Genomic DNA, 13,205 nt, shown 5'->3' with positions numbered 1-13,205 from the left:
GTTTTATTGTAATGTTGTTCTTCTTTTACCAATAACATTGTTGGTTATTTGTGTTAAAATGGTAACCACCACTGACTCACAAATTAATAGCAATACTGAATAACACACACACACACACATATATATATATATATATATATATATATATATATATATATATATATATATAATTGGTTTCAGATTTTTGGCACAAGGCCAGTAAATTTCGAGGGAGTGGGTAAGACAATTACATCAACCTCAATGTTCAACTGATCTTTTATTAAAGGATGAAAGGCAAAGTTGATCCCAGTGAAATTTGAACTCAAAACATGAAGTCAGAAGAAATACTGCCAAGCATTTTGCTCAATGTGGTATCAATCCTGGCAGCTTGCTGACACATATATATATATATATATATATATATATATATATATATATATATATATATATATATATATATATATATATATATATATATATATGTATGTATATATATATATATATGTATATATATATATATGTATATATATATATATATATATATATATATATATATATATATATATACATATATATATATATATATATATGTATATATGTATATATATATATATGTATATATATGTATGTATATATATATATATATGTATATATATATATGTATATATATATATGTATATATATGTATGTATATATATATATATATGTATATATATATATATATATATATATATATATACATAATATAATCTCTATGTTTATAAAGAAGACTTTCTTTCCAAAATGGCTCCAAGGAAAAACAGATGTGAATAAAAAAGAAATGTGTTGTTTGGGATGAATAAAAGTAGGTCACAGGTGTTATTTAACCAAGGTTTTCTCAGCAGTGGTAAAGTATATTAAATTGTTAACATAATTATATATTTTCATTTCATTTCATTTCATTTCAAAGTTTCAGCTCAGAGCTGCGGCCATGCTGATGCACCACGTGGCCATGCTGGGGCTCCCTGCTATGTATTTTATTGATTTCAATTTCTGAAAATATTAAAAATCCCTTGCAACATAAATCAATAGCTAAATATTATAAAGGAGATATATTTTTAATATGCAAATTTTATGGGGAGTGATTAAGTCGATTACTCAGCCTACGTGATCCACTGGTTCATATTTTATCAACCACCAAATGACGAAAGGACTTTGAACTGAGAACGTAAGGAAGCCACAAGAAATTCCGCTAAACATTTTGTCTGACGCGCTAACAATTCTGCCACTACATTAAGAGTTCCTCTAGACCAGACCTAAATCTCACCGGCGACTATTTACGCCTGACACCGTTCCGTTTCCTGTTGGCGATTTGTCTTCACCTCAACATGGTAAGTTAAACCGAAAGTTTATTTATTCATAAAGCCTTGTCTCACACAAAATACGATGTGTTTATTGACATAAAGGAATATTTAGTATATTTGAAGGTTTTGCTAGAATAATTATTGTTGTTTTAATGAAGAAAATGCCAAAGCAATTGTCCTCCTCCCAATAATAGTTGATAAACGACACGTACAACCATCTCTCCCCCCTCCTCGTCTTGACGCTTTTATTACGTCTTTATTGACCAAACAATTTCAATTGCTACACTTTATATTCAGCTTATATATAATGGACATTTCTTGTTGAATTCAAATATTAACCATTTTTTTGTCTACATTTCAAAACACTGGTGGTGGGGAGACTATTTTTTAAGAAACAAAAATTAAATCCTTGTTTTTCAAACACTTTCCTTCCTTCCTCGTCTTCGTGTCTTCGAAACAACAACCATCTCTGGAATATAATATAATGAATAATAACGAAAAAGAAAATCATTTTTCACGGTGGTGGTGGTGGTGGTTCTGATGTCGGCGGGGGTGTTGGTGAAACGTTTAAAAAAAAACATGGATTTTAAAGAAAAATCTTAAAACACCTTCCCCCGGCTCTAAGTGTTTTGAAATATGGAATAATATAAAATGTAGAAGAACGGAGAAATCCCCAGTTTATGTGACATCAACACTATGGAAATAGTGAAATATATGTCCACTTCCTTGTAGAAGGGTAATTATTCCTTTTTGTGAAATTATTTTTTGTTAAAAATATTTTTAATCCATCCCCCCCTCACCAACTCCGGGCCCTATTTTCAAAGTAAATTCTTACTATTATCCCCCGTCTCACGAGAAAATTGTAATTGTGAAAATACGCAAATTTTCCTTAAAACCTGTTTTCTTTCGTCGTTCATCAAATGTAAAAAGAAATCTTTGTGACATTCAAATGTCTTTATGCCAAAAAATGCGTCTACTCCTCTTAATTTAACGAACACCCAACAATTGTTAATTAAACTAGGAAAATATTTTCATTCATTCGGTTTCACACACAAAAAAAACCTTTTGTCTTTTTTTAAAAAAGATTTTGTTGTCTTTCACGACCTCCTAACCCCAGTTTGGTGAGAAATTTCAACATATCTGCGTTGGTTTTGTTTTCTTAAAAATTCATTTCCTGGGCCAATAATTTTGAAATTAATATTTTTTAGTCACAAGACTCCAAATGTGACACAGATATGTTGTGATACCCGTATTTACCCCCAAGAATTTCAGGACAAAACGGGAGTATATCTACCCCCACCCAACAAACATGTTTCTTCGTAACTGTTATAAAAATGCATATTTATTGTCCGAAATAATTCCAAAATTTAAAAGGGATGATGCAAGTTCGAGCTTTGACGGATTCTAATAAAACTTAAAAATTAAAAAAAGTAGTTGACTTGTAAATAATTTACTCCCACCTCAATCCCTTCCAGAGTTAATCTAGAAATGCAATTTATTAAATTGGAAAAAATTTGGTAATTCCTCTTGGAAAATAATTTTTAACTTTGAAAACCAGAACTTTATTATTGTTCTTCCCTTTGTTTTCTTTGATATTTGTTTTCCATGGTTTAATTTTTAAAAGTGTTAATGTTGAATTAAATGTTGATAATTCGATTTATGATCACAAAATAAAACAGGAAATAATTGTCGCCATTCAGCCACGTCCAGGTGGACGTGTCAGAAAAGGCAGTCTGTCACTCCAACCCTTTCTTTTTTCTAAATATTTCTTTGGATTCTTATTTATAACAATGGAGATTTTGATGTATAGATTATGATTTAGCCAAAAGGAAAAAAAAAAAAAAAATCAGCTTTTCTAATTTCCAAGATCTCTAATTTTTTGTTTTTAATTTTGTTAATTTTACACATTCTTTTCTTTGAATGCCGAATTATGTCATAATTATCCTAATTTACCAAACCTTATGAAATAGTTATTCCTTCCATTTTATAGTGGTGGTCATGGTTGTTCAGTCCCTTCATATTTTTTGATAACATTCACAAGGAAAGTATTAAGGTACCCTCATCTAGGACCTTAGTAATCTAGTATAACAACCATATCTAAGGTGTCAGAAACTCGCCGTAATAATACCTGAGGTTTTATGGTCTTCCTCTGACACTGTTTAATCTCTGTAAAGCTACTTTTCTCTTTAACTGATTGCATCAGGTTGTAATGTTGATGGAATCGAATTCATTTTGTAAATCTCTAAATATTTAAATCCTTTTTTAATTCATTGACTTTTAATCCTTTTTTCTTTAATTCTTATCAGTCGACTGAGCAAATTATTTGATCATATTGATGGGATCTGTTGCTGCTAAGCGGTGTGTGTGTGCGTGTGTCACACCACCTGAGATGTGTCTGTATACCACCAACCACCACATGTGAGCAGAGAAAAGGGAGCCTCTAAGTGGTTGTTCCATCCGCTGGAAATATCAGCCAGATCTTACTCAAGCAACACCCGGTCAGTTTAAAAACTGGGTGGGGAACATATATAATTTGGTCCTGGATATATTCTGTCTCTATAAAAGATGGGATGGTCATGGCTAGAACACTACTTGATCAGAACTTACCTTGGGCTAAACAATAGCAGCAGCAGCAACTACTCCACTACAGATCTTGTACTAGTGACAATGTTAATCCGACTATTTGAAGGGAGGGGTTCAAACAATGATGTGCTGAGTCTATTTACAGCTAAATGGACTGAGCCAAGAAGAAGCAAGTTCTGTGAGAGACCGAACCAAAGTCTCTCTCTTCACACACACACACACACACACACACACACACACACACACTCTCATGTTATCTGATATACTGTGAACCATTATTTATTACATTGAAGCAACTTCTTAAAATCTTGTTTTCAAATTTGTCGTTGATTAAAATGAACTGAAATGTGCATACACACACACACATTCCATCTTCACACACATGCTCATTTTCTCTCTCTCACCACCACTCCACACACTCCATCCCCACCATCGTCGAGACGTCCAGTTCTGACCTCCCTCTCTCATTCTTCCTATTTCAGGCTAACAAAGCCAGTGAATGGTTCTTCGTCATCGGAGTGATTATGTCATTGTGGTCTGCTTTCCTCTTCGACCATGACAATGTCATCTTCTCCAAACAAGTACGCAATGTGGCCCTCATGGTAAATATTACAGCTTTGTCGATTCTTTTATTGATCTTTCTTCTGAAATTGGAGTCCATTTTCCCCTATACATCCTGTGCACATCCTCCCCTACATCTTCACATACACACTCCCTGTCCTACTCCCCACCCCACATAGCTAATTAATTTTTTTTTACTTTTCCATTACAGATGCCTCTCTATTTGATTATTTCCTTTGCTGTAAGTAACCATTCAGTTCTTCTTATTCCTTGTTTCTCATATATATACATATATATATATATATATACTGTAAAAACTCATGTAATTTGCACACCTGTGTAATTTACGCAGGTGATTTTTTTTCAGGATAAAATTAGTTTTAAAAAAAGCTTCTACTCGTGTAAAATTCACATCAAGTTTTCAGAATTGCCAATATCGCCAGAGGGAAAAGGTTTTCAATTTAGTTGTATTTAGCATAATTTGACTTACTTATGATTAAATTTTCATTAGATAAAAATAATTTCTGTTTAACAGGTATCACATTGAAAGCTATTAAATTATGAAGTGTTTGTGTTGTTTATAATAAACTTTGTTTTACATTTCTTGCCCACAAGGGATTATGTCTGATCTTTAGCTTACTGCTGTATGTCTTCTCAAATCATGATCCCAGGAAATATTAAGAATTATCAACAAAAACAAAACTGATGAATACGCACAAATGTTGCAAATTAAGTTTAATTACCAATAAACATCAGCTTGGATGATACTTTACTCAACCAACAGAGTAAGGTGACCGATCAAGCTCATTATGTAAAGAGAATTCTGATTGGTCAAAAGTGTCTTCTTGTCTCAAGCTCTGATTTTCTGCCTATTCTTGTCAAAAACTTTGATACGGAGCATCGAAATTTTAATCCTTTTCACACTTATAAAATGTCAATCAAACTTTAAAAATTGTCATTACCATTTTATCGAAAGGAGAAAATAAACAGCTTTGCAACTTGGTGTTTATTGAGCAAGGGAGGTGTGATGTTTAAGAAGTGACTTTTATCTACATATAATTCTTTTTAAGTTTCCCAAAGTCCCATCTGCATGATTGGGCAGTACCTGGTAGGCACACGCTAAATCTGTGTTATCAGTCAAAATTGGTCGATAAATTAGTGGAACTCTGATGTCTGTTGTTGAGTGAATTCCTCACACAATGGCCATTGACCTGGTGGTGCGTTACTCCTTGATTTAACTATTCTGCCAAAGTAGAAACTGCTTCTTGACACACTCTTCCAACATGTCACACACACTCAGTCTCCTCCTATATATATGTGTGTGTTTGTCAATGGATTTGTAAAATAAATATACATACACCCATACTATTTCATCTCCACCCCATTACTACGACCACCTCTCTCACTCTGCCATTCTCTCTCTATTTCGTCCAGTGTGTGTCTCTAGGAATCATTGGATATCGTGTTGCCACATTCAATGACTGCATCAATGCTGCCTCAGAACTGAAACAGGTAACTATCTCTTTCTCTCTTTCTTTCTCTCGTATAAATTCAGTTCCAAAGCCTTGTTTAAACATTGATGATGACAGAAAAATGTATAGTTAATTAACTTTCAAATATTGATTAATAATTTAATTTATGGCAAGTTTCCTGTGTGTGTATTGTGTGCATATTTGCAGTGTATGTGTATACAAGTGTTGTATATGTATTTATGCATATGATATGGCTGGTGTGTTGTCAGTGGGAGCACTAGCTCAGGCAGAATGTGCCAGGTATCTTTCGATAGTCTTGATACTCTGAGTATTATTTAAATGAAATATTTTTTTATTTTTCAGCAACTGAAAGAAGCCAGAAAAGATCTGGAGAAAAGAGGATTTAAGTTTGAACTGCAGTGAAGCAGGAAGGTGATGGATCCGTCCTTTCTTGTCCCTGCACTTCACCTTAGACGTGTCCAACCAAAGTCTATGTCCATCTGGCCAGACCAATGACCTTGTTGATCCTTTTCTAAGTTATCCGATGGTCGTCTCTTACAAATGAAGAAGTTTCCTACAACTTTCTGATGGGGGATGGCCACCACCTCCACCAACACCACAGAAAGAAGTACAATTTTTTTTTTTGTCTTTGTTTTTCATTTATTTTTCTTTAAAAATGTCCAAATTATTTTCATTCTTTTGAAAAAGTCCTTTGGGTGGTGGGTAATGTAGTGAAGGGGGTGGAACACATAAAAGAATATACGTGTGTGTGTATGCATGTGTATATATTTATGTATACATATGTATATATATATATATAATGTATACACGTGTGTATATAATGTGTATATGTGTGTGTGTGTGTATATAATGTATATATATAATGTATGTATAGATGTGTGTGTATAATATATATATATGTATACACATGTATGCACTTGTGTGTGCTTGTATCAATTTTGCATTCGCTTATTCTTGTGATGGTTTCAAGTTGCCTATTTAACCTCATTCTCTCTCCCTCTCCACTCATGGTTGTCCATCCTCATCTTTGTCTGGCTCCAACCTTCTGAGATCTATTTTGGTCTCTCCCCCAACCACCCCCAACGTATGCACTGTTCACCTTTCCTCAGTCCCCCTTTTTCTACTGTCTCACTTTCTCTCTCTCTCTCTCTGCACACAGCTCCTTTCCATTGTCCCATGGTTTCAGGTTCAATCCCATTGCACGGTACCTTGACCAAATGTCTTTTACTATAACTTCAGGCTGTCCAATGCCTTGCAAGTGAAATTGGTAAATAGTAATTATGTGGAAACCCATTGGGTGCCTGTCTATACAATATGTGTGTGTATATATATATATATATAATACATAATGTATGTTTATGTCTGTTTTCTGTTACCATTGCTTTTAAAAATGGTGTTTTGTTTATGTCCCTTAAGTTGTTTGACCAATTGCGGTCAATATCAGACTTGTAAATAAGGACAGGGTTTGTTCATGTAAATGCCCCAGCATGACCACACTCAGATGATTGAGACAAGTAAGACAATGTATATATATATATATATATATATATACACACACACACACATTCATACATTGTGTATACACACACACATGTGTCTATGTAATGCTCACTCTTTTAATGGGTTGTTACTGGATAATGGCCATGCTAGAACATCAGCTTGCAAGGCTTACTCAATCATATCAAACCATTGTATTACTTTGAATCTTTATCAGTTTCTATTTGCCACATTGCTAAGTTATCAGACATAAAAGCCCGGTGGCAGAATAGTCATTTCTTTTCTATAGACTGTGAACATTAACTCAAGACAAGAATGGGTGTGTCCATACACTCTCATGCACATTTAAAGGAGTTTTGTACAGTTTCTGTCTACCAAATTCCATTCACAAGACTAGAAGTTGTAGTAGAAGACATTGGTCAAAGTGCTGTACTCTGGGATTGAACCCATAACCACATAATTGTGAATTGAGCTTCTTAACCACACACTCTTTCCTACTCATCCATTGATGATGATGATGAATCAATTACACTCTAGTTTTTTTGTTGTTGTCTAAACTTGTTGCCACATGAAATCAGTGAATATTTTGAGAAGAGAGAGTTTGGATTGTCTCCTTTACCCTGTTTTTTTTTTTCTTGCCGTCATTGTTGTCATCATTAACTTTGAACCATTACTGATCTTTTTTTATTTAATGTGTGAGGCTCAGTTTTCCCAAGCAAGATTTATTTCCTCGTAGTTGTTGCCCCCTAACATTGGCATCTTTTTGGAGTTTTTGGTTTACAACGAAACATCATTTGACAGATATACATTGAGGACACACAACGTTACTTCATTGGGCAATTGTTTATTCCATGTGTGTGTGTGAGAAACTTCTCTCATTGATGTTTTTTGTTTTTTAATCCATTTTGTAGATGTAATGGTTTTCCAAATCCAGATATTTTCAAAGAATTTTAAAAGCCAAACAACTTGGTGTAGATTGCCTAAGTCCATCTAGTTTAATTAAGGAAGACATGTGTATATTTATGAGAAGTAGTTTGATTCCGTTAAGACTCCTAGACAGTACCAGCATATAGTCTTGAACGCGTAATGTTTGGGTCTGTAGTTCAACGCATTTTTTATTGAAGTGGAGTTTGTCGTTTTCAACTTCTCAGTTTTACTCTCTTCAGTTGTAAATATACCCAGACACCTTCTTCTTGTTTCTGTTGCTTCTATTTTGATTCCTGGCAGTTTTGGTAATTTTAAGTTTACAAAACAATTTTAAGAGATCAAAACTTTTTTAAAAATTCAGTTTTAAGGTAGAAAAGCCAAAAGTTTTAAGATATTGGTACTTTAAGCTGATGGAATATTCAATCTGTCTCGTTTTGTTATTTGTTTCTGCAGGACACAGAAAACTCTTGTTTGTGATTGCTTTTTTTTTTTTTTTAACCTCCTCTTCTATCACATCTGATGTACTTGTACAACTGGAAAATGTTGTCACAAGTACATTTGTATGTTTTTATTTTTTCCTTTTTAATGAAATTATGTTGGTTAATTAACTTGCTGAAGGTAGAACTCATGAGATTCTGTTCTAACTTCAGTGAGTTCTAACTTTGGCTCATGCACCTCCTTACCCAAATCTCTTCACTTTGGAATCCCACTCCATTTTGAGTGAGACTGTAGGGTTGTCAGACTGACCGACATAGTCACCAGACCGAGGCCAAAATGACTGACCACCGAGAGTTTTGGCCTGTTATGGTGGTGTCCACTTTGTCAACTTTACTAAAGGAATCTGGTGCATGAGACACGATAAAGAGGTTGAATGTTGTTGAGAAGTTTAAATTCTTGTCAGGAGGAAGGAAACTGAAACACAAATTCCTGGATTAGCTTTCAAGTACCAACTGTCTTGCAGGGGTGGAATATTGTAAACTTTGGTGAAACAAACTCATTTTTAAGGTCCAATTAAATATTTAGTGCTTAGTCAAGGTTTAATTATTGCTGGAGATATTTTCGGGCTGTTGAGGTCAGCTTTGTGATTATCAGGTGTCATTCTGAATGCGTCAGCGTCATCCTATGTCCATGATGTTTTATCACTCATTAACCTTAAATTTCTTATGGTTTCAGACACAACAGATTTGGTTAACATCATGAAGAATTTCTTCATCAATATTATTATTATGTCCCTTAATGATTGAAGTTCAGCCATTATTATCACTGGATCCCTGAACCAGATCAACTCTCCCTCTCTTCTATTTAGGGTCTTTTGCTACTAATAAACGTATCTTCCTGCATGTGTATTGAGTTCTCCTTTGAACTGTTGTCCCAACTCCATACTGCGTGTATTCCTTACACATTATATAAACTATTGAACCATTTTTTCATCACTTCAATATGGCTCTATATTGTTCGATTATTAATTTAGGAAAATTGTCTTGAAATCTGACATAGAAATCATCATTATCGTTGTTGTTTAATGGCTGCTTTCCAAAATCTAATTTGCATAATTGTATTTGTAATTTTGAGTGCAAAAGGTTCCTTTCTCTTTTGTGAATAATCAAGAAAAGAAGTTTATTTTTTTGTTTCTTAGATTTTTTGTGTAGTTTTTCTAAAACTGAACAGTTTTGGTCTCTGATTAATCTAAAGTCTGTCCCATGTCTCTAAATATGATAGGGGTCAGAGCTTATCTGAATCTTCAAGGTGCTTAGGTGTTGGCAGTAAAAGATCACTGAAAAGGATCTGGTCTATTGCAGATTTAACCCACAGCAATCGCTGGTACTTGTTTTTTTTGTTGTGTAGACTGAAGCATTGTGAAATAAAATACTTTGCTCAAAGATATACCTTGCTACCCAGTTCAAGAATTGAACCCATGTCCTAATGATTTGTGACCTGAACACCATAATCACTTGGCCGTGCATTTGTGTTAGTAAGAAATAAAAGAAAGAGTTTCTTCTAAGTCTTATAATGGTAAAACTAGAACCTTAAAAATTTTCAATAAGAATTAAACTCTCCCAACCTTACATATTGTCATTTCCAGAAAACTAAGAGTAGGCGGGGGAGTGCATTTACATATTTAATTTATGTAATTGTGATTAATTTCACAGCAAAAGCTTTAGATTTAATTCAATTTGTCTGATACCTGCTGTGTTGTGTGTAATAAATGTATATTAATGATGAGCTATTTAAAGCCAAGTATGTTTAACCCTTTAGTGTTTAAACCGGCCATATCCGGCCCAAATATTCTACATGTTTTATATTCAAACTGTCAATATCTAGCCTCTCACACCTAACCTACAATGACATTCTAAAAATAAACTATCACACCATCGAAACTTCAAAGCTGTAAGATAATGTATGATTAATTCAAAACAATTTGAGTGAAAAAAGTATTACATTTAATAGATTAATCTGAACACTAAAGGGTTAATTAAGCTGTCTGGTGTAATGACAAGCCATTAAGTGCTTGTAAGTTGGATAGGAAAGGCAAGAAGTATGTCTTCTCTGATGATCAATCCACCAATTGTGAAACAGTCTGTCAGGAGACATCCCTTTGAGTGGAGGGTGGGGAGGTCCACAAGCAGCAGAGAAGAATTGTGTTTATATCCTTGTACTTATATAATTGTAATTAATTTAACAGCAAGGGCTTTCTTATCGGTCAAGATTCAATTCTGTGTCTCTTAAGTTCTGATCTCAGACAATTCTTGTTTTGAATTCTTTAGAAGTTTCCTGTCATAGAAGAAAACAATCCTCCACTTCTCTGTTGTTTCTCTTTGTTGGTTGTGGCCATGCTGGGATACTACCATATTTATTTATTTATTTATTCAAAGACCCTCCTAACCCCACTTCTGCATTCCAAATGTTCCATTCTAGAACACATTGGTTTCTTAACCAAACCATTGGGGGGTTCAATCTATGCTGTTATTTGGTCCCTAGTGGTGTCTTAGAGAAACTATAGAATATAGTCTTAAAATCTTTCTCTCCCTCTTCATGTATGACATCCCCTTTTATTGTACCCTTTTTTGTAAGTGCCTTAATTACATTTTCATCTCAACTGTGAAAATAAAGATGTTAATTTTATATCTCGTTTCATTCATTAAAATATTGTTGCTTAATACTTTCTTGTTAAAGTGATTAATTCAATGTTTGTTCTTTTTCTATGTCTACAGAAGTTGCGCACATCTTTTAAACAACCACTCATCAATGGCCCTTGGCTTTTCATCTGCCAGACATACCATCCTCAGATTTCATCTCACTTCTCCTCCAGAGTGGTCACTATATTCTCACATTATGCTTTTTCAATAGGTGTTGTCTCCTGGTTTTTGATAATTATATCCAGAGGATGGCAATAGTGGCCAACAAATGGGACAAGAACATTTGGCCAATGATGTTGATGGAAGACTATTCAAAGACACTTGCCAAGACGGAATTACAAACAAAAGAAATCCTTCTACAAGGCTATACTCCAGCTGGTTCGCATCATTATAACACTGTGTCGGTTTCATGTGGCAGCCACTGGACATGCAAAGATAGCAATGATGTGGACATCGAGAAAAGGGACAAACCCCAAGAACACACGGCTTTGGACAGATGATTGACCCCTGATGGAGGAAGCTGGCTGTTCTAGGATCCACTTCTGTGGCTGTCAACACAGAAACCTCAACAACTAAGATCAGACGCCAGCAAATTACATTTGAATTCACACAACAAAAAGAATATTGTGAGTAAAGTCAGATTAAATCCTGGTTCTTTCACCTTTATCTGCTCTCTTGGATTTTCAAGTGGTTCGCAAGTGTTGGGATTCTTTGTTCTGTGTAATAATGTCTGCAGAAGCAGCAACAACTTGGTGGACCAATGCAGCAGTTTCTATGTGGTAACTTGGTCTGCTAAAAATAGCAGCCTCACCATTTTCAAAACACATTAAACTGGAATGGTCATGGCTGGATCAGCACTGATAAGGAACTAAACAATTTCTCGCTTGTGATTTAGGCACTAAGCTCGGGTTATTTGATGCCACTGACCTCTGTGTGTTTGACTAGTGTTTTATCCCTGAAAGGACACCAATGTTGGCTTTGGCATGATTCGAACCCTGGGAGAAATACTGCAAGGCTTTTTTTTTGTTTGTTTTACTAATTCTTCCACCTTTTCTCTACAGTTTAATGTCATAAATATGATAGAGCTACGACCTAATTATAATTATGACATCTAGTGAGATGTGAGCAGTCTAATGATATAAAAGATGTCCAATTAGCTAATTACAATATTGATTGGCTTGACAGAAATGTGTTAGAAATCCTGTTGTTAATGATATAAAATTTTGGAGGCATTCTTTGTATGTACAGAAATTACCTGGATGTTAATTATTTCCGTAAATTTAATACATAAGTCCAGGATCTAGCAGCCTGTGACAGATGTATAATCAGACCACGATTGAGTGATGGTGACTGACTCTGTTGGAACCTGTCCTGCCAGAGAGTAAGTGTTGTACCAGCTGATTGCTAATGTTTTCTCTTCATGTAAATGGCTCATTAACTTAATTACAACTGTTATGTGAGGGTGTGTCCGTCCTTGTGCTCAGCTCCACAGCTCACAGTCATAAGTTCAATTCTTTGACTGGGCGACGTAATGTACTTTATTTCACATTGCTCCAGTCCATGTAGCTGTAAAGGTGCAGTTATCTGACAACCTTAATGTGCCATTGAGTCAAGGGTGAGAGAGTTGAGGCGTCTGTGCCTGCTCACAACTACAGACACACCTGAAAACCAATTAGTGAAAGCAT

At 34.5% G+C, this 13,205-nt stretch overlaps 1 protein-coding gene across 1 annotated transcript; it reads left to right on the top strand.

Moving 5' to 3' along the window:
* The first annotated feature begins 1,303 nt into the window (after positions 1-1,303).
* On the top strand, positions 1,304-11,506 carry LOC106871277 (dolichol-phosphate mannosyltransferase subunit 3). The gene is made up of 5 exons (XM_089338616.1): positions 1,304-1,349; positions 4,388-4,507; positions 4,678-4,707; positions 5,901-5,978; positions 6,302-11,506. The coding sequence occupies exons 1-5, from the start codon at positions 1,347-1,349 to the stop codon at positions 6,359-6,361; spliced, it is 291 nt and encodes a 96-aa protein (XP_089194742.1). The 5' UTR covers positions 1,304-1,346; the 3' UTR covers positions 6,362-11,506.
* Positions 11,507-13,205: the final 1,699 nt, after the last annotated feature.

This window comes from Octopus bimaculoides, chromosome 20, assembly GCF_046866305.1.
Source record: "Octopus bimaculoides isolate indiv1 chromosome 20, ASM4686630v1, whole genome shotgun sequence".
NCBI lineage: Eukaryota > Metazoa > Mollusca > Cephalopoda > Octopoda > Octopodidae > Octopus > Octopus bimaculoides.
Note: the sequence above shows the minus strand (reverse complement) of the source record. Positions and strands in the feature narration are given on the sequence as shown.

Coding starts and splice junctions, on each gene's coding strand:
- LOC106871277 (XM_089338616.1), top strand. Junction 4,508..4,677: donor TACGCAATGTGGCCCTCATG/GTAAATATTACA, acceptor TTTCCATTACAG/ATGCCTCTCTATTTGATTAT. Junction 5,979..6,301: donor CTGCCTCAGAACTGAAACAG/GTAACTATCTCT, acceptor TTTATTTTTCAG/CAACTGAAAGAAGCCAGAAA.